The following is a 22333-nucleotide window of genomic DNA, read 5'->3' as shown; positions in this document are numbered from 1 at the left end:
TTCAGTTACTTCAGGCCATGTGGATGTATATGTGCAGGCTTGGGCTCAGAGGCCTGACAGGTACAGTGTACACTGCTCTGGTGACGGGTGCACCAAAGTCTCAGAAATCACCACTAAAAACTTATCCATGTAACCAAAAACCACCTGTATCTCCAAAACTACTGAAATACAAGTTTTAAAAAGATGAAAAAAATTTTTTTACATAAAATATCTTTCTCCCCCAAAACACATAAAAAATAAAAATATGTTTTAAAAAAGAATTGAGGTGGCTCTTAACTAGATAATTAAGAATCGCTGGTGGTAATCACTGGCGAAATACGCGTACGTTTCTGTAGGTTTAGGGACCAGGCAAGTCTGGGAAATGCCACCTGGTGGTTCTCAGCCCAGACTACACCTCAGACTCACCTGAAGAGGTGGGGTTTATTAATATCTCAATCAGCATCTCTGAGGGAGGGATCAGGTATTTGTAACGTCTCCCCGTGAGTTTCTAATGCACAGCTAAGTGCCCAGGATAAGCGCCCTAGGGCAGTCTAAGTAAAACGTGGCACAGCAAACAATTTTGTAAATGAATATTAACTGGAAACGTGTTAATTTCGAAATCGTGTTAAGAGAAAAAAACGTACAAAAAAGCTCATAGTGCAGTATGATTCCATTTCTGCAATGAGTGTAAGACTAGAAATTAACCATGGTTATGAGAAATGTGTGGTATCTTTATTTGCATTTACTATATTAAAAAAATGTTTCTGAGACAGAGCGCCTGGGCTGCAGTGCAGTGGTGATCACAGCTCACTGCAGCCTGGGACTCCCGGGCTCAAGCGACCCTCTCGCCTAGGACTCTCAAAGCGCTGGGATTACAGGCAGGCGCCACCACGACCGGCCTGCATTTACAATACTTTTTACGACGAATACTTACGGATGTTATATTAAGAAAATAGTTAATATCTGAGGTGCATTTTTCCAAATAATAACGTAGACAGCATTTACTGGGACCGTCCGGCACCAGGAACTGTCCTGGGAACCGCCAAAGGGCGGCTTAAGCTCGCAGCTGCGCAAACGCAAGCGAACCCCAGGCTCTCCTGCAGCAAGACCTCCGCAGCCCTAACCCTGAAGGCCGCCGGCCCGCCCCTCCCCTCCCCTCCCCTCCCCTCCCTTCCCGGGCCCCGCCCCCGCTTCCTGCCAATTCGCCCCGCCTACCCCGCGTCTCCGCATCCTCTTCCTGGCTTCGCTCCATCAGCCTCCGTTTCGCTGGGCGCTGTCCTCCGCGGCGATCTGGTTTCCCCGACGTGTTTTGTTTGCGACGCTGTCGTGTAACAGCGCGCTTTACGGCCGCGGGGACGGAGCGAGCCGGCGCCAGGGCCCCTCGGGCCGGGAAGAGAGGAAGGGGAGCGACGTTGATGCCCGGCGGAGGGGCGAGCGCGGCGTCTGGCCGGCTTCTCACCGCCGCGGAGCAAAGAGGGTCCCGGGAAGCGGCAGGGTCGGCGTCCAGGAGCGGCTTCGGGGGCTCCGGCGGCGGCAGAGGCGGAGCAAGCGGCCCCGGGTCCGGGAGCAGAGGCCCCGGCGGCCCCGCGGGCAGGATGAGCTTGACCCCGAAGGAGCTCTCGAGCCTGCTGAGTATCATATCGGAGGAAGCGGGCGGCGGCAGCACCTTCGAGGGCCTGTCCACCGCTTTCCACCACTACTTCAGCAAGGCCGACCACTTCCGCCTGGGCTCGGTGCTCGTCATGCTGCTCCAGCAGCCCGACCTGCTGCCCAGCGCGGCGCAGCGCCTCACGGCGCTCTACCTGCTCTGGGAGATGTACCGCACCGAGCCGCTGGCCGCCAACCCCTTCGCCGCCAGCTTCGCGCACCTGCTCAACCCCGCGCCGCCCGCCCGCGGCGGCCAGGAGCCCGACCGCCCTCCGCTCTCAGGTACCTCCTGAAGCCAGCTGTGCCGTGTGGATAGCGTTACATTCCGCAGCTTTCCACCTGCGCTGCTGGGAACTCACCTGAAAGGGAAATTATCCCTGTGAAATGATCATCCTCTTTTTCCGCCTCCCTCTGCGTTCCCACGCCCCTCACTCCCTCCCCGCCCTAACTCTAGAGAATGGAGAGGTGGTAGCTTAATTGCAAGTTCCTGACACCGAAAATGATTTCTCTGTACACCCCATCACATCATACAGCTCAGTGTAGGTCTTGACATGTTTAGTGTCTCAAATACGGTTCGTTCTTCGAAAACCCGTCTGTGGTGTGTGAAGTTAAAACCAATGATAAGACTGGATCTGTCCCCGGTTTTTAGTCTCAAAGGAGTACGTGGAAATCAGTATTAAGAAGCTGAAGAAGTTGGTGGGCGGAAATACACATGAAACACCATTAAAGACTTTGCAGTCGCCTTCCTTAGCCTGTTTGGGATGGGGAGAGAGGATAGAAAGTCTCAAATTGATGATCTCGCGGTTAGAAACACATGACTTACTGGACATTATGTAAAGTGCATGCGTGGTATACATTATGTAAAATGTATTTACCATTGTGTGGCATTGGTGAGATCAAACGAGTAGGTTAGGTGCGAGGCTGCATTTTTTGTTTGTTTGTTTTTAAGCTCAAGCAGAGGACGCTTTATGTGGGTTTGCTTTGGAAGAAGACTTGCAGTCAGAAAACAAGAAAAATGGCATGGTGACAAGGGGACCTGAAGGATTTAGGGACCAGTGTAGTGGAGGAAGCACATAGAGATAGGAAACAGCTTGATCTTACATTCCTTAACCAGTATAGGTAGGGCCTGCTATACAGTGAGTCAAGGCTAAGGCAGTAGATTTTGAAGTAACACCAGGAGTTTGTTTTTATGGTACAGGAGGGCCGCATTTCTAGTTAGTGTTCCTGCCGCGCACCCCATCAGGATCTTCTGATAGGTATCCTGTAGTGCCCTTATCTAAGAAGGGCAACCCTTTGTATTGGCCTGAGATGCCTTTAGGGTACAGGTACTTAACCTGCTTCTAAGAAGCTTGTGACTGCCCAGAAAGTGAATGTAACACAGGTTTGTGGTCAAAACTCACCACCTAGGCCTGGCTAGGTGGTTCACGCCTATGATCCTAGCACTTTTGGAGGCCGAAGTGGTGGAGTTGGGGGGTGGGAATTGCTTGAGGCCAGGAGTTTGAAACCATCCTGGGCAACATAGTAAGATCCTGTCTTTACAAAAAATTAAATAAATTTCTGGGCATGGGGTAGCTCACACCTGTAGTCCCAGCTGCTCAGGAGGTTGAGGCAGGAGGATCACTTGAGCCTAGGAGTTTGAGGCTGCAGTGAGTTAGGGTGACAGCTGCTAAACACACACACACATACACACACAGACAACCACCCTAGGGTGCTTGTATTAGAGGATTGGGACACTGTGGGATTTAGGTCAGAAGGCCCTTTGAATTCTGAAGAACAAGTGAGGCAAAGGAACCGTGACTTATATAATGTCATTTTCAGGTACAGTGAATCTAAACCCACACCTAGTCCATAGACCGCATTGTACACACAGATTTGCCATGGGTGGGATGGCAGTCGCCAGAGAAGGAATCCATGGATGGATTATATTTAACTGTTTTGTGCCTCAGATTCCTCATCTGTAAAATGCAAATAGTAACAATTCCCAGCTGGTAGAGTTGTTACAAAGAATAAGAGTACCTGTGAGTGTTACCCACTATTATACCATTATTAAAGTAGGGATGGTGTGTAGATAACATAGAAGAGAAAATACCAGTGCCAACACTCCACTCCCAGAGCTGCTGATACTGTATGTTTAGGGTAAGACATTTAGTGGGTATGTCTTCAGAATGCTTTTCAGATGACTCTGAACAGAGGCGGGGCTGTGATTGTGTAATGCTGGGTAGTTCAGAGGAAGGAATGACCACCTGTGGAGCCGGAGAAATTCTCAGGAGTGGTATTTTTTGCTGGATATTGACTAGGGATGCAGGTGGGAGGGCAGGAGTGGCTCTGCCAGGTATTATTAAAAAACTGGGTGTAAGGCCGGGTGTGGTAGCTCATGCCTGCAATCCCAGCACTTTGGGAGGCCAGGTCAGGCAGATCACTTGAAGCCAGGAGTTCGAAGCCAGCCTGGCCAACATGACCAAACCCCATCTCTACCCAAAATACAAAAATTAGCCCAGCATGATGGTGCACTCCTGTAATCCCAGCACTCAGGAGTCTGAGGCAGGAGGATTGCTTGAACCTGGGAGGCGGAGGCTGTAGTGAGCTGAGATCGCGCCACTGCATTCCAGCCTGGGCAACAGAGTAAGACTGCCTCAAAAAAAAAGGCGGGGGGGTGTAGAAGTTGAGGGATTTTGTGCAACCGGGGTGTAGGGTACATGGATGAGAGAGAAGGTCAAGAAGTGAGATTAGGAAGGTGCGGTGGGAGCAGATTATGAAGGGTCTTGTCATGGTGTAGAAATCTGGGTTTAATTCTGTGTAAACAGGTTAAGTAATGGGATCAGATTTGTACTCTAGAGATATAACTAAATGGTAAGAGGAAGTGTGGACTATGGGTGGTGGGTGAGCAGGGGTCAAAACTGGGAGCTGGGGAAGTCAGTAGAGGGGGCAAGAGTAGTCCCAGCAAGAGAGGAGTGGGGACTAGAGCTGAGGGAATGCAGCCTGGTGACATTGCTGCAGTGGGAGAGATGAGGCTTCGTGAGCAATTGGACATGGGACAAAAGGGAAGGAACATTCAGCCTTGTGGGAATTTGTAGCTGCATCGTGTGTTGAATCAGGATTGCTGCTGGTTGCTCTTCTATTTATTCAATTTCTACACAGTGGAAACAGAGAAGAAAGAAAAGCATTTCCGAGCACTATAGTGTTGTCTGTTTTTGCTTGCATATATAAGCTTTAGCCTTTGCAGGAATTGAGGCACTTTAGAAAATGAAGTTATTGGGCCAGGCGCGGTGGCTCACACCTGTAATCCCAGCACTTTGGGAGGCCAAGGCGGGTGGATCACGAGGTCAGGAGATCGAGACCATCCTGTCTAACACGGTGAAACCCCGTCTCTACTAAAAAGTACAAAAAATTAGCTGGGCGTGGTGGCAGGCGCCTGTAGTCCCAGCTACTCGGGAGCCAGAGGCAGGAGAATGGCGTGAACCCGGGAGGCAGAGCTTGCAGTGAGCCGAGATTGCACCACTGCACTCCAGCCTGGGCAACAGAGTGAGATTCCATCTCAAAAGAAAAAAAAAAAAAAGAAAATGAAGTTACTAATGTAAGAGTTAAAGAGGAAACAAACACCAGGTGGGGCACGGTGGCTCAAGCCTATAATCCCAGCACTTTGGGAGGCTGAGGCGAGCGGATCACCTGAGGTCAGGAGTTCAAGACCAGCCTGGCCAACATGGTGAAACCCTGACTCTACTAAAAATACAAACATTAGCTGGGCATGGTGGCAGGTGCCTGTAATCCCAGATACTTGGGAGGCTGAGGCAGGAGAATCTCTTGAGGCTGGGAGGCGGAGGTTGCAGTGAGCCAAGATCATGCCATCATACTCCAGCCTGGGAGACAAGAGTGAGACTTCATCTCAAAAAAAAAAAAAAAAAAACACAAAACGCGGCTTGGCAGTCAAAGACAGATTTTCTTTAGTTAAAACCTGAGAGGCACTCCTGGCCGATGTTTTAACTAAAGAAAACCTGTCTTTGACTGCCAGGCTGCGTTTTGTGTTTCTTTCCTCTTTCTTTAACTCTTACAATTAACAGGTACAAAAACCTTAAGTTTCATTGATAGGGCCACAGATCATAGAATTTCAAATGACATATTTAATTACATAGTTCGTAAATGTATATATTTGGTTGACTGAAACTTAATCATAATTTAGTTCTTAAAACTATGTGGCTTGAAGTGGCAAGTAGCAAGTACTGATTTTACCAGATTCAAGTTGATTTTTAAAAGTAACCATTGGAGAAATCGTTATACATTTTTGTTTGCAGGATTTTTACCTCCTATAACTCCACCAGAAAAGTTTTTTCTTTCCCAGCTGATGCTGGCACCCCCACGGGAACTCTTCAAAAAGACGCCTCGCCAGATTGCACTGATGGATGTTGGAAACATGGGCCAGTCTGTGGACATTAGTGGGCTTCAGTTAGCCTTGGCCGGTAAGGAGGAATCAGTGTTTTGGGCATTTCTGTGTGGTAATATTAGGCCTGTCTTGTTGGGGACTCTGCTAAAATGATGGTTTTTCTAACTGCTAAAAGGTTAGTATCATCCATTTTAAAAAGTAGTTTTAGTACTGGATCTTAAATGGAAGTCTTGGCTGGGCACAGTGGCTCACACCTGTAATCCTAGCACTTTGGGAGGTTGAGGTGGGCAGATCATTTGAGGTCAGGAGTTTGAGACTAGCCTGGCCAGCATGGTGAAACCCTGTCTCTACTAAATATACAAAAAATTAGCCAGACATGGTGGTGCACGCCTGTAATCCCAGCTACTCAGGAGGCTGAGACAGGAGAATAGCTTGAACCCGGGAGGTGGAGGTTGCAGTGAGCTGAGAACTCAACCACTGCACTCCAGTCTGGGCTACAGTGAGACTCCATCTCAATAAATAAATAAATAAATGGAACTCTTTATTTTTGGATGCTAATAGCATGTAAATTCATTTGGAGTTTTCAATTGAATTGATTGCTTTTTCTGTCTTAGAAGAAAGCTGGATAAAATTTAGTGGGTTTTTTTTTTTTTAAAGTTCTGATTGGAAGACTTAATATTTGTTAAAGTGTCAATACTACCCAAAACAATCAACAGATTTGGTACAATTACTGTCAAAATTCCAACAGTGCTTTTTGCAGAAATAGAAAAATCCGGCCAGTCACGGTGGCTCACACCTGTAATTGGGAGGCTGAGGCACGAGAATCACTTGAACCTGGGAGGTGGAGGTTGCAGTGAGCTGAGATTATGCAACTGCACTTCAGCCTGGGTGACAGGGCAAGAGTCTGTCTCAAAAAAAGAAAAATCCATCTTTAAACTGAAGAAAGGCTGGCGTAGTAGCTCATGCCTGTGATCTTTGGGAGAGGCCAAAGTGGGAGGATCGTTTGAGGGCAGAAGTTCAAGACTAGCCTGAGCAACATAAGGAAACTTTGTCTCTACAAATAATTAAAAACTTAGCCGGGCGTGGTGGTGCATGCCTGTGGTCTCAGCTACTTGGGAGGCTTAAGTGGGAGAATCAGTTGAGCCTGGGAGATCGAGGCTGCAGTGAGCTGTGATTGCACCACTGCACTCCAGCCTGCACGATATCGTGAGACCTGTCTCAGGGGACACTGAATAGCCAAAACCCAGTGTTCTCTTGGCATCCTTGTTGAAAATCATTTGCCCATATATGCAAGGGCTTTCTATTTCTGGGCTTTCTGTTCCATTCGTCTATATGTCTGTCTTTCTGCCAGTACCACACTGTTTTGATTACTGTAGCTTTGTACTAAGTTTTGAAATCGGGAGGTATGAGACTTTCAACTTTGTTCTTGTTCAGGATTGTTCTGGCACATTCTGTGTTAAACATGTAAGCAAATGAATGAGCGCTCTTGAAGTAAACAGTGTGTCCTGACAGAAAATAATAGGAGAAGGAGAACTGGTGGTCCGGGAGAGGCTCTCTGAGTTCTGAAGGAGTAGAGGAGGCACTTTGGGCTTGCCTGCTGTGAGCATTCATTTTCTCACTTGAGAGCAACTCAACAGGGAAATTGTAATATGTAGCTGGGTTTGTGAACCCTTGACTTTGTAATTAAGTAAGCTGAAGTATTAATTTTGACAATGCCCCATCTTTCTTAGACTTCATAAACCTGTGACATTTGGCTTCTGATATAAGGTGACGTGTTGCAGTAAACAGCTTTTCCTTTGGAACATTGTGAACCTTTAAACTATTGGGTATTAACAATATAACAATGGGGCCAGGCACAATGGCGCATACCTGTTATCCCAGCAGTTTGGGAGGCTGAGGCATGAGAATCACTTGAGCCCAGGAGTTTAAAACCAGCCTGGGCAACATAGGGAGACCCTGTCTCTACAAAAGTAATTAAAAAAAAAAAATTAGCTGGGTGTGGTGGTGTGTGCACTTGTGGTTCCAGCCACCCAGGAGGCTGACATACGAGGATCGCTTGATCCTGGGAGGTCAAGGCTACAATGAGCCATGATTGCACCACTGCACTCCAGCCTGGGCAACAGAGTAAGACCCTGTTACAAAAGCAGAGACAAGAACAATGTAACAATGGTTATGTTCTGAAACCGAAAGAAATCTTTTTACGACTTTTTAAGGTTGTACTAATAAGTACAAAAGTCCTAGCCACTAGTGCCAGATATAATTTAATAGAAATAAAATGATTACTTTTATTCCTGACAAACACCAAAGATACTTTGAAAACTGGATACAGAAGTGATGTATTCTGATGGTTCTAGCTTAGTATTTATTATAATATTTATTTATAGTATTTAGTTTTTTTTATCATAATAAAGTGAGAATCACATCTGACCTTCCTTTTAACTTGGGATGCCTTGAGTCAGCCGTAAGAAAGTTGAGAAGTATATCACGTGGAGGAAGGATCACATGTCTAGAGTAAGGGCTGAGAAGCCTGGCCGAGTGGCTAAGCTTGCTGCCTGCCGTCCTCTACCCAGATTGCAGATGTCCGGATCAATTCCTCTTCACACGTGTAAAGAAAAAGCAAGCATGCCTCTCCACTCTGGAGCTAGCCACCCAGATCTTCTCTCTGGAGGCCTAAAATTCAGTTGTCTTACAGTGGCATCCGTGGACCAAAGGTGTATTTTTGGATGATGCAGTTTGTGTTTTCTTAACTTTAAAAAAACAAGCACACAAGTTAAACGTAAGTGACTACAAGGGGTGAAGTTTTACCCTAACAATGAGTTTTCATTTCAGAGGTTTTGTTTTTCTTTATGATTTATTCCTGACAAACACCTGCCACTTACTAGTTTACCATGCAACTGGCCAATTTATCTTTTTTTTTCACATTTCGGTTGATAGTATGTTATCTAACTTTTTGTACCTCAACAATCTAAGATCTTTTTAAATGGCATTACAGGATAATTTTAGTGAGCATTTCTCTTAAGTGAATGAGAAAAGATGCTATATGTCTAAGGCGTCTTTTCATATGTCTCTGGCCATTTTTCCATTGGGTTGATGGTCTTTTATTGATTTGTATAGTTCTTTAATCAGGAATTTAGCCCTGTGTTTTTAAAATTACACAATCTGAAGTAAAACATGCATTCACTTTTTAAAGGAATTTAAGTGAACCTGGAGCAACCTGCCATCCAAGTTAAGAAAGAATTTTTTCAGAGCCTACAGGCTCCCTGTTTCTCCCAGTGGCTGCCTCATCACTAACCTGATCTTTGTGATAATCATCCTCAATTTGCTTCCCTCCTGTGCCTGCCTATAGTTTCACTTTGCATGCCCTTGAACTTTATACATGTGGAATCGTACTGCATTTATTCTCTTGTGCCTGCCTTCTGTTGAGGGTTGACAGATGAGTCCATGCTGATGGCGTGTAACTGCAGTGGCTGCCCTTCATTGCTGCTGTGGTACCTTTACACTGTGGAGTACCAAGTTCTGTGTCCATTCTGCTGTTGATGGACATAATACTGCTGTGAACATTCTTGCACATTATTCTGGGGCGTGTGTGAAAGTGTGTCTCCTAGATGGAAAGAAATGCACATGTAAACATTATAAGGAAATGTCAAATTATTTTCCAAAGTTGCTTTGCCATTTTTCATTCCTGTAGCACCGTGCAAGTTACCTTACATCCTCTTCCGCATTTGATAATGTCAAGTTTATACATTTTTGCCAATCTGATGGGTATGTTATAGTATCTTGTGTTTTAACTGGATTTTCCCTAGTTCCTAATGGGATTAAACATCTTTTCAGATTTTTTTTGGCCATTCAAGCTTTTTAAATAAAACCCTTATTAAAGTTACTAGTCCATTTTTTCCTGTTGGGTTCGTTCCTTTTTTTTTTTTTTTTTTTGAGACGGAGTCTCGCTCTGTCACCCAGGCTGGAGTGCAGTGGCACGATCTTGGCTCACTGCAAGCTCCGCCTCCTGGGTTCACGCCATTCTCCTGCCTCAGCCTCCCGAGTAGCTGGGACTACAGGCGCCTGCCACCACGCCCGGCTAATTTTTTGTATTTTTTTAGTAGAGACAGGGTTTCACCGTGTTAGCCAGGATGGTCTTGATCTCCTGACCTCGTGATCCGCCCGCCTCGGCCTCCCATAGTGCTGGGATTACAGGCGTGAGCCACCGCGCCTGGCGGGTTCTTTCTTTTTTTAAAACATTGATTTAAAAATATATGTACGGTAAGTCCTCACTTAACATCACTGACAGGTTGTTGGAAACTGCAGATTTAAGTGAAGTGATGTACAGCAGGTTGTTGAATAACACTGTTTCATCAACATTGTTTTATTATAACATTGATAAAAATAATTGTTTTGTTATACATTATTTCACTTAGTGGCAGATTCCAAGAACCTTTCAACAACGTTAAGTGAGGACCTGCTGTACGTACAGACACACACACATTCTCTCTCTCTCACTGTCTCTCTGAATCTGGCCCTTTGTTTTTCTCTGTTACAGATAGCTTACCTCAGTTAGTAGCTTGTCTTTTCACTCTCCTCATGATGTCCATAATTTTAAAATGTCTCCTATTTCCAGAACGCCAATCTGAATTGCCAACGCAAAGCAAAGCGAGCTTCCCCAGTATTCTCAGTGACCCAGACCCGGATTCTTCTAATTCTGGATTTGACAGCTCAGTTGCCTCTCAGATCACAGAAGCTTTAGTCAGTGGACCAAAGCCACCTATTGAAAGTAGGTATATATAAATTAATTTATACTCTTGGTTTTATTCTGTCAGCAGGATCCTCTAGGACTTTTCAGTTTTTGAGACATCATCTTATTTTTATTATGACTTAAATTGTAATTTAGTGTGAATCTTTCTAGTGTAGTGAGTGTCTAGAACATAGTAGAGATGTTCAGTGACAGTTCTTTAAGAAAAATGCATGCCAAGTTGTTTGTTGCACGTCTGTCCTATGCATACCTAAAGATACAGGCTGGGCGTGGTGGCTCACACCTGTAATCCCAGCATTTTGGGAGGCTGAGGCAGGTGGATCACTTGAGGTCAGGAGTTGAAAGGAGACGAAACCCCATCTCTACTAAAAATACAAAAATTAGCCGAGTGTAGTGGTAAACGCCTGTAGTCCCAGCTATTCGGGAGGCTGAGTCAGGAGAATTGCTCGAACCTGGGAGGCAGAAGTTGCAGTGAGCCGAGATCGAACCACTGCACTCCAGCCTGGGTGACAGAGTGAGATTCTGTCTCAAAAAGGAAAAAAACGAAAAAATTTAAAAAAAAAATACAGATTCTGATTTTACTGAAATGAGTCTTTTTGTAGCATCTCACTATCTTTTTGTTTTATACCTCTTAAGTAATCTTATCGCTATCATTTCCTTTTCCATTTTAAAGTTTTTCTTATAAGCTCCTAATTTACTTTAATTCAAAGAAAACACTTGTAGAATTTGAAGTAATATAGCTGCATTTTTTGGGGGGTTTCTTTAAGAGATGGAGTCTTGCTATAATGTCCAGGTTGGACTCGATCCCTTGAGCCTCAGGGGATCCTCCTACCTCAGACTCCCATGTAGTTGGAATTACAGGCATGCACCACTCTACCTGGCATCTATTTTATAGGCTTCTGTATGCTTTGAATTATGAAGGCAAGCTTTCTGCTTTGGAATGAGAACTTGTTTACCAGATGATAGTGTAGTATCACCATGAGTTTGAAGTTCACACAGTGACTTTTGTACCATTTGGTTTACAGTAGATCTTTGGCATACATAGGTTTAATATTTGAAGTATCCACTAGTCACAAGTGTGACTGAAATGTCCATGGCATGTAATGGCTTCTTTCTTATATTTGCTTGGCCACAACTCTAAATTGCATAGGTCACCAGGAAGATATGTGAAAAGCAGATCACTCATAATAAGTGGGTCTAGCCAAACACCAGGTGTCCCCACCTCACAAGAACTCTCTCTTTATCACATAAGTAGTACTTCTCATAAATTGTTGAAAACTTTATTTTTGTAAGTGGTTGAAGGGAGATTCAGATGCTAGTCCTGGTGAGGTAAGTGAAGAGGCAGTGGAGATGTTTAAGATAAAGTGATGATTTTTAACTAAAAAATAGATATGTTCTGTAAACTCAACAGTAGATTCTCAAATTTGGCAGGGCTAGGATCCATGACAGGAATAAGCCACTCCTTCCCTACGTGGAAACCATGTGAGATGTGAAATTGGTTCAGCAGAAGTCCTAGCCAGCGTTTATTTCAGTGGGTTTGTAACTCAGGGATGAATCTTTTTTTTTTTTTTTTTGAGACGGAGTCTCGCTCTCTCACCCAGGCTGGAGTGCAGTGGCGTGATCTCGGCTCACTGCAAGCTCCGCCTCCCGGGTTCACGCCATTCTCCTGCCTCAGCCTCTCCGAGTAGCTGGGACTACAGGCGCCCGCCACCACGCCCGGCTAATTTTTTGTATTTTTAGTAGAGACAGGGTTTCACCGTGGTCTCGATCTCCTGACCTCGTGATCCGCCCGCCTTGGCCTCCCAAAGTGCTGGGATTACAAGCGTGAGCCACCGCGCCCGGCCTAACTCAGGGATGAATCTTGTTTTATAAAATAGTTGAGTTGAACCACTTCATTTTCCTTTTGTACTTTTGTTTTCTGAAAATGAATATAGTATTTGTGAATTTAGGGATTCATGACGATTTCCACATTCCTTTCGAAATATCAAAAGGCAACCATACTTTTCCTCCTGCTGTTTCATCGCCACGTAATTTGTTACTTCAGTTATAAGATGCAAAGATAAAACTAGTACAAATCGTAGTGGCAGCTGAACAAATAGTGGTAACTAAGAATAGGATGTGTGAGGACACAGTATTTAATTTTTTCATCAAAAGACTTCACCCGTTTAGCAGTCGTGCCCTTTTGCTGTTGAGTGGTCATGCTCAAGTGCAGCATGGGCAGACCACGGCCAGGCTTTCCTCACTTCTCTGAAAGTGAATAGATTGTTCTCTGGCGTCATGCTGGTATAGTGTTCTTTCATTGTCGTTTGCTTTCTGACTGAAACCCTGACTTCCTGTGTCATTCCTGCTTCTGATTTTGAAGTATGAGAGTTTTAGTCATGTCATCAAGAGATTTCTTTGCATACTTTATTAAGTGAAATGTGTGAGATGTGTAGAGATGTTAGCTTCCTGATAGGAGCAACTGTCACTGCTCTCATTACAGGCCATTTTCGACCCGAGTTTATTCGTCCACCGCCTCCACTCCACATTTGTGAGGATGAACTGGCTTGGCTAAACCCCACAGAGCCTGACCACGCGATCCAGTGGGATAAATCCATGTGTGTTAAGAATAGCACTGGTGTGGAGATCAAGCGAATAATGGCCAAAGCCTTCAAAAGCCCCTTATCCTCTCCCCAACAAACACAGGTGTGTATTGATTGTAGGCATTTTATCTTTTTATTTTTAATTAAAAAAATTTGTTTTTGAGACAGAGTCTCACTCGGTTGCCCAGGGTGTAGTGCAGTGGCACGATCTCGGCTCACTGCAGCCTCTGCCTCCCGAGTTCAAGTGATTCTCGTGCCTCAGCGCCCCCAGCAGCTGAGACTACAGACATGCACCACCATACCCGGCTAATTTTTGTATTTTTATTAGAGATGGGGTTTTGCCATTGTTGGCCAGGCTGGTCTGGCTTCAAGTGATCTGCCAGCCTTGGCCTCCCAAAGTGCTGGGATTACAGGTGTGAGCCACTGCACCTGGCCATTGTGAGCATTTTCTTATCTTTAATCCAACAAGAGTTTATTTTTGTTTTTTGGAAAGTGGTAAGCAATAAACTAATCACTGTGAGTCAGCAGTAGGAAGTTGCAAAGGTTTTTGGGTCTCTGAAGCTTTGTTCTACTCTTTGGTAATTTTGCCATCGTGGGGCAAGAAGTCTGATGGCAAAAATGTTCTAACTTCTTTGTGATCAGTGTGTCCCTGGGAGAGGTGGGGTAGTGGGGGTGTCACTGCTGTGTACAGTGGGACACTTTACACAATGGTTATGTTTGAGCTGACGGTAATGCTTCTGCTGGAAAGTGGAGTTACTGACAGGCTGTAGGGAGGAAAACAAGACTGGGAAGGGGAACCTGCCCCCATCACACAGCTGGATCGTGGTGGATTTGAGATTAAAGTAGCCCCCACTGCCCGAGTGCGAGACTGGATGACTCTCCTCAGGAAAGGCAAGGCCACTCTTCTACTGTTGGTGAATTTTATCCAGTTGGCACACTTTTGAGTTAGAACTTTTTAGGAGATGATCTCTCCTATGAAGTTTGCCACCAAAAATACCATTTTCAAAATGAAATAATAGCGATGTTTGTAGTTCACTTTGCTCACGAGACCATCCTGAAAACACAGTCCACTGTGGAACACAGAAGTAGACGGAAAAAAAAAGCATAGGACATTTAAAGAGGAAGTGCTTATTTGGTAGAAAAAGTCTTTTGAGGATACCTGTTTGAATTACAAAGTGTGGGTGTGACTTGAACTGTAAAGTTCTGCAAACTGATGACTCGTAGCAGGTCAGCTGTCCTGCTTCCCACTCCGGCTTCCCACTCCGCCCCCTTCTCAGGTATTTCTGGTCTCTACCTGGGTGGGGTGGGGCAGGACTGTTTCTTGGGAGAACTAGTTGGTCATTAAGATTATTTTTAGTTACAACAGATGACAGAAAAAAAACCTGCAAAGGACTTGACATTGTTACAACCAGACAGTATTTTATCTGACCAGACAGTATGGAGTCTGGTTTGATGTCCAGGAATAGGAATCACTAGCATTATTTATAAACTGTCTTAGATGTGTTTGCATCTTAGTTTGTTCAAAATTAAAATGTAAATTTAGAAATGTCAAGACATCATGGGTTTGAAGGAAGAAATTTATGAAGTTGGTTCAATGCAGATAGTTTTGTAGCTTTTTGTATAAAATGCTTATTTCATATACATGGGAAAAAAAATTGACTCAAGACCCTCTTTCTCTCTCTCTCTCTTTAAAAATCTGGTGTATTTAGCTCCTTGGTGAGTTGGAAAAAGACCCCAAACTTGTCTACCATATTGGCCTCACCCCAGCCAAACTTCCTGACCTTGTGGAAAACAACCCTTTAGTCGCTATAGAAATGTTGCTGAAATTAATGCAGTCAAGCCAGATCACTGAGTATTTCTCTGTCCTGGTCAATATGGACATGTCTTTACATTCAATGGAAGTTGTAAATCGGTAAGTTTCTAGATTTGATCAAATGTGTGGGGATAGATACAGATTAGATGGCCAGGAAAGAAAAATTGTAACAGATTTTTGTCTTGGTATTATTGGCATAAGATTAACTATTAAAGAAATAATCTAACCCTTAGCATTCACTACATGTAAATTTAGCATGCATTAATAAGAACTGAGGGTAGGATTTCAAACATATTTAGTGTTAGTAGAAGCATAAATGAAACTTAATTGCTGAAATTTATTTTATTTATTTTTTTGAGAGGGAGTTTCACTCTGTTGCCCGGGCTAGAGTGCAGTGGCACGATCTCAGCTCACTGCAACCTCCACCCCCTGGGTTCAAGCAATTCTCCTGCCTTAGCCTGCCTAGTAGCTGGGATTACAGGTGTGTGCTACCACACCCGACTAATTTTTGTATTTTTAGTAGAGACAGGGTTTCACCATGTTGGTCAGGTGGGTCTCGAACTCCTGACCTCAAGTAATCTGCCCACCTCAGCCTCCCAAAGTGCAAGGATTACAGGCGTGAGCCACTGTGCCAGCCAGTTGCTGAAATTTATTTCCCTATACATAGTCATATCTTCTTTATCCCTGTACAAATATAGATACTATTTTTTCTTAGTGACCAACAGCTGTTAAGTGTGGAAAAATATGGACCTTAAGAGCTGAGAATCCTAGGAATGCCGTCCTAGCTTCCTTGTGCTCTTCTCCCAGCCTTTCTGACCCCCAGTCTCCTGACCCTGCCATCCTTGACTGTCAGGAAAACAGAACGTCTTCCCTTCTTGATGTGTGCTGTACAGTGTTTGCATTTTAAAGTATTTTCCTTACAAATATCTTTTAGGTAAATTGTGAATTAGATGGGCTGGAGGGCTTAAGTTGTTTATGTGCAGGGTGGCCAGAGGTTCAGGTGTGCCTGAGAGTCCTGGTGGAGGCTTTGCATCCTGAGCTCCCTTTCACATGGTATCCTGTTTTGGATGATAAATTATATGGTCTTCCTATATGGGGAAATCCATTCTGAGTGCCAAGCAACTAAACTTCAGTGAGAGCATAGTTTTTGAACACCTGTTTGTAAGTTGGGGATTTTTGAAAAATCTATGTGAAACTAAACTACAGAATGTGTCCTTTTTTCATCAACTATTGGGGGAGAAAAAGCCCAGCTGGAAGCCGAGGGAGTGGAAATATGTGCATACAAGGAGAGTGCGTTCTTTTAGCGGTAGGAGAGGGAGAAGTGTGAGGTTTCCAAATTAATTTTTAACTTTAACCTTGGTCACTGGCAAAACCGGCTAGCTGCTTGTTGAAAATGTGCTGCTGCACATCTCCCCCTCCTTGTTCCAGTCTTTCCCCTACTGAGTGAAGACTTACTCTTTTCAGTGGCCCAGTTCTGTGCAGGTCCTCCGGATTAACCACGCTGAGTATTCACTTCCCTTTCACCATATTCTTAAAGCAGTTCTTGTCCCTACCAGACATTTGGCCCTGAGTCCAAGATGCAGAATCACCACATCTTTTTATCAATGTGATTCTATCTGCTCAGTACCATGGAATTCAAACAAGGTCCTGTTTGTTTTCTCCCGATACCTATCATAGTGCATCATCCCTAAGTGTGAAACACGTTTGTTGGCGACACACAAATCTCGAGACTGCAGCAGCTCATGACAGTGTCCTTGGAGCACTACCTCCTCATGCCTTACTGAAAAAAGTGTTGAGGTCTGATAAGTTTAGAAAAGGCAGCATATATTAATCTTCTTTTGGAAATTTATACTTTGAGTATGGAATTCCTGTTCCCACCCCACTCGTTTTTCTCCATAAAACATTCCATGTAATCCTTTGGAAAATACTGGCTTTGGCCTTTATTATGACTCTAAATTCCAATAACAGACCATGACTTATGATTTAACCAGGGACAGGGCTCAAAAAAATAATTGCAATATGTAAATGGTAAGTAGAGACATTTTAAAAAGTGTTATTTATGAGTAAGTAGGTATGGCTCTTAGGTTAACTTGCCCAAGTATATTTAAAACTAGGGAATTGGATATGTCAGAAAATTCCACCAGATGACCAAAGCAAATTTTGTTATTTTATGGCTAACAGTGTTTTTCAATGTTAGCAAATGAAATTAATGGCCCAAATTTTCTTTTATGAAACAGACTAACTACAGCTGTTGATCTACCTCCTGAATTTATTCACCTTTATATATCAAATTGCATCTCTACTTGTGAACAGATTAAGGATAAATATATGCAGGTAATATAAATTTTTGTAAATTTTATAAATGCCTGCCAGGAAAATGAGCACACTAACATTCGTTTTTTTTTTCCTTTTTCAGAATCGGTTGGTGCGTCTTGTGTGTGTGTTTCTCCAATCCTTGATCCGTAACAAAATTATTAATGTACAGGATTTGTTTATAGAAGTGCAGGCATTCTGTATTGAATTCAGTAGGATACGAGAAGCTGCTGGTCTTTTCCGGTTGTTGAAGACATTGGATACTGGGGAAACACCTTCTGAGACCAAAATGTCAAAATAATACCTCATCAGAACCATCCCATCCATTCACTGTTCAGCTGTACTGTGAGTTTTTACACCGTTAAAACCCTGAGTGGGTTGCTTGGTCTAATGCATATAAACAGTACTTTATCTACTTAAAGCAAAGTTTTGCTTTCTTGGATGACTTTTTCCGTGAGATGAATTTTTTATAAGAACTGGGGAAAACATGTCTTTTAGTTGTCTGCTGATGACTATCCATAGGAGGAATGGCTATCCCAAAAAAAGTTCCGCGAAAAAGTAGATGAGTTTTTTTTTTAAGCACTAAAGAACAAAATGCATTTTTCATTAATACAGGCTTCTGATGAACCAGGAATCCCGTTTTCGTGAAGTTCCAATGTTGATGACAGTAAATTCTTAAGCATTTGTCCTAGAGGTGAAAGCAGCTGAATGTTTCTGAACCATCAAGAGGCAAACAGGAGTTTGGTTCTTTAACCTGCTTATGCACACAGCTCTTAACGCCTCATGAGGCACATAGCTGTTAACTCCTGATAAACCAAGGATTTACTTATAACTTTCTCCTTGTCATGGAGGCTTAATAGACAACAGAATAAGTGCATTTCTTGGGCCTCTTATAAACTTGGGAACTCTTAGAAAGCTGCTTCTATTACCAGGCTGTAATAGCTGGTATCGTTGTTTTTTTTTTCTCTTAAGATGTTCTGTTATTAGTCTGAGAGAGCCATTTTTTTGTTTTAAGGAAAAATGTCAGTCAGTGCTCTGGGAGGTAATTTCCTGTGGGGTCTGCACCCTCCTGTCTGGGTGGTGGATGTGGGTTTGAGAAGTAGGAGAGCAAGGTGGTACCACGTGGGCTCTTACCCTTTATGTGATTTTGGACAACAGTGCCTTCCATTAAAGTTCTTTTTATCAACTGTTATCTGATGTATTTTTTACTTTAAGAAATCATGAGAAATTCCTTTTACTGAGGTATTTTCAAAGTATATTTACAGGGAGATAATCTGTTCAACAGGAATTACTCTCTAACAAACACTTTGAAAAAGTTAAAGGAAACCAAGCCTGTGATTTTAAGATAAGTACAAGTTCCAGTCTTAAAACCCTGGAGAAAGAGCAGTACTAAAGATTTATAATAAATTGTCTTAGTTTTTCTTACAAAAGAAATGTTTAACAATGTTTGCTTAGAGGAAGTAATGAACTAAGCCCATCTATCAGAGGAATGCCTTCAGACAATTAAAATGATGGCAACAGAGATTTCTTTTACACCTAAAAGCGAGCATCCCCGTTTTGCACGTTAGCATTGGGAAAAGAACAGCTTATTACTGAAGTACTTTAGGAGTGGCAGTTGCAACAACCCAGCTTTAGGTTCCAGGACCTACAGGACCTACTGATTCTCTGGCATAGTAAAACATTGAACTCACAGCCAACACCATCACTCATGCCTGAGTGAAGCTGATCTAACAGACACTTAGTCCATGAGGCACATCACAGCCTTGCCCTTAGAGCAGTAGGCAATATTTTGCCACACCTGAGGGCCATTTTAAATAGTGAAATTGCCAACAAAAAGTGCAGAAATGCAAAGAACATGGTACTGAAGAGACTATGAAAGGACACTTGCTTGTAGTGGGAGAGGAAACAAGGCAGGGCATCCCGTCCTTCAGCCTCCATCAGGAACGTGCGGGTCAGGCAACTTAGCTCATTCACTACTCTGTGCATGTCTGAAAATGACCGTATGTGATGATTTGGGGGTTACAAATACATTTTAATAGGGAGGTTCTCAAATAGGGACTTCGTAAGTGAGGATCAAAATCACAATATTGGTGTTTACTTGAAAGACTTTAAAATTTATTTTAAATAGCTTACAAGGAATAGTGGTTATATTTATAGAACATTTTATAAAACAGAGATTTACACTTGTAACACCAACAAAAGCTTGAAAATAAAAGTTTACCTAAAGTAAAATTGGTGGCTGGGTTTGGTGGCTCACGCCTGTAATCCAGCACTTTGGGAGGCCAAGGTGGGAGGATCACTTGAGTTCAAGACCAGACTGGACGACATTAGCAAGGCCTCGTTTATATTAAAAAAAATTATCAGGGTGTGGCATGCACCTGTAGTCCCAGCTACTCTGGAAGCTGAGGTGGGAGGATTTCTTGAGCCTGGAAGATTGAGGCTGCAGTGAGCAACAACGGCACCACTGCACTCAAAAAAAAAAAAAAAAAAAAAAGTCAGTAACTGCAATAAACTTTTTTAAGTATAATCAAATGAGTTCAACTGTCACGTTAAGATGCCTTGAATTCTTTTGATTTTCTAGTTCCAATTTCTAGCTTTAATATCTTCAAATCACCTGTTAAAAAGAAGACAGCAATAAGTAACATCTTAGGGTAGAAAGCAGTTATTTCAAAAGAAAAATAGTTTGAGAGCCTAAAATGTAACTATTAGAAATAATTAAGTTTGTTTTAGCTTTAAAGAAATGGTATCGATTTTTATTCTTATAGTGTACATACACATTTACACCTAATTTTAAGTAGCACACTAAATGATTCACATTCTCTTGGAGAATGATGGTCACATGTCTCTTTTAAACAGTATTTTGAATTACACTCCTTAAACATTTTAAGGGTATCTGGAAAATTAATGCATGGGAAGAACTTTTTACACATTTGTTAAAATTTCAGCACCCTCTGTCTACTAAGATATTTTACTGATTTCACTTTACATCCTGTCTGTTCTTTTATGCAATCACTACTGTTCTTATCAGGAAAATCCCCAAGACACTTCCAAGAGTACCTGTATAATCCCGGATCTGATAGTGGCAATCAGCCCACACAAAGTCCTAGTGTTCCCAGGCTTCTCACTAGCCAATAATACAGCCCTACATCTCAGCAAAGAAAAGCATGGGTTAGCTTTTTTTTTCCTAATGTTTAAATAAATGTAGTGCAAATACCTTTTTTTCACAACTTTGCTGTACAAAGAGGGCAAGTCTCCAGCTGCATGGCTGATTATGACACAGTAGAAATTACACTTTTATAACTAGTAATCCAAATGTTAGTATTTTTCAAAATATGGTGACAAGTGTTTTAAAAAAAACTTTTAAAACTTAAGTAGCTGGGAATGTTGTAGGTGGCTTTCCTAGTTGATTAAGTCACAGAAACACAACACATATTAACTATAAAACTAGTTTTGGTTTGAGTCAACATCCTGTGCTTTAGCAAATCACAAAGGAGGGTTTATACCAAGCCCACAGAAACTGCTTTTGACTAAGACATATAATTACCTCAAGTTCTACTTAGTAATACATATATACTGACTTATAATTTCAGCCTTCATTGAGCAAATAAACTTCAACGTGCTCAAAAGAAAAGACTACTGCCAAACAAAAGACTATTGCCAAACTAAGTGATCTTACTGGGGAATTTGGTTACACTGGGTATTTCATCCCCAGTATATGGGGACAATCACCTATTCCTGAAGGTCTATTATTATTTTTAAATTTCAGTTCTCTTTGGGATGCCTTTCCTGACAGCTCCCATGGCATGAAGCTTCCAATCCTGCTACTGAGGTCAGACTAGTGGTTCGCTTCAGGATATTTTGTCATCGTGTGCCCACAGAGAGCAAACTGCTGATGGAGACACTGCAATTCGGCCTTTTCTTGTCATCATTTCTCAGTAGCTGGAGAGAGCAGTCTTTTGGGAAAGGCTGCGTGTTCAGGATCCCTAAAAAGATAGCATGTGGGGAAATTATTACCTGCCAAGTGGTGTGTGGTTTTACACCTCTCTGGCCCATCAGTTTTCTGCTGGGAAACTCAGAACGCCAGTCCAGACACCGAGGAGCCCAGGAAGCAGAACAGCAGGCAGGGGGCTGCGGAGAGCGGCACAGTCATGGACACTGCCTCCTCCATGACACCCGCGGTTTCCACAGTTAAATACTGGTCCACATGACATGTGAACACATGGCTCCTACGACAACGGTTAGGAGGAAAGTGATTCATGTGATAAATAATATAACTAAATGAAATCTGATTTATTATACATTCCCCCAATTCTCTGCATCTTATCAACTTAAAACTTTTAGCAAAAACTCTTGTAATATTTGTCCCTTCTTTTTTTTTTTTTTTTTTGACAGGGTCTCACTCTTGCCCAGGCTGGATTACAGTGGTGTGATCACAGCTCACTACAGCCTCAACCTCTTGGGCTCAAGCGATCCTCCCACCTCAGCTTCCCAGGCAGCTGGGACTACAGGCAGGTGCCACCACACCTGGCTAATTTTTAAAATTTTTAGTAGAGATGAGTTTTGCCTTGTTGCCTAGGCTAGTCTTGAATTCCTGGGCTCAAAAGATCCTCCCATCTTGGCCTCCCAAATTGTTGGTGTTAAAAGTGTCAACCACCACACCTGGCCTGTCACTTCTTTATCATGTTAATTTTCATCTAAAAAAACTTCTATCAATGAAAACTTTTTCCTTTCAAAGTACTGAACAGTCTTCTTCTCTTGCTAATTTCTTTTTTGCTACTAAAGACTTGTGTACTAGAGATATAACCGTAATTATTCCAACCTCTCCAATTTATAATTTAGTGTTCAAGCTTTTAAATTAAGGAACACTATGTTTGACA

At 42.9% G+C, this 22333-nt stretch overlaps 1 protein-coding gene and 1 non-coding gene across 3 annotated transcripts; one reads left to right on the top strand and one right to left on the bottom strand.

Moving 5' to 3' along the window:
• The first annotated feature begins 1315 nt into the window (after nucleotides 1–1315).
• Nucleotides 1316–18648, top strand: CNOT11 (CCR4-NOT transcription complex subunit 11). Of its 2 annotated transcripts, XM_032176688.2 has the most exons (7): nucleotides 1316–1908; nucleotides 5916–6080; nucleotides 10617–10769; nucleotides 13231–13433; nucleotides 15040–15242; nucleotides 17381–17477; nucleotides 17560–18648. In XM_032176688.2, exons 1-7 carry the CDS (start codon nucleotides 1395–1397, stop codon nucleotides 17755–17757), a joined length of 1533 nt encoding a protein of 510 aa, XP_032032579.1. In that variant the 5' UTR covers nucleotides 1316–1394; the 3' UTR covers nucleotides 17758–18648. The 2 variants fall into 2 exon arrangements, with proteins under 2 accessions (XP_032032579.1, XP_032032580.1); XM_032176689.2 differs by lacking the exon at nucleotides 5916–6080 and having other exon boundaries at nucleotides 1327–1908.
• Nucleotides 18649–21279: 2631 nt separating this feature from the next.
• Nucleotides 21280–21393, bottom strand: LOC116484381 (small nucleolar RNA SNORD89). The gene has a single exon (XR_004252553.1). It is a non-coding gene; the product is annotated as a small nucleolar RNA SNORD89 (small nucleolar RNA).
• Nucleotides 21394–22333: the final 940 nt, after the last annotated feature.

This window comes from Hylobates moloch, unplaced genomic scaffold (genome assembly GCF_009828535.3).
Source record: "Hylobates moloch isolate HMO894 unplaced genomic scaffold, HMol_V3 SCAFFOLD_15, whole genome shotgun sequence".
NCBI classification, from domain to species: domain Eukaryota; kingdom Metazoa; phylum Chordata; class Mammalia; order Primates; family Hylobatidae; genus Hylobates; species Hylobates moloch.
This window is presented reverse-complemented; position numbering and strand designations above follow the sequence as displayed.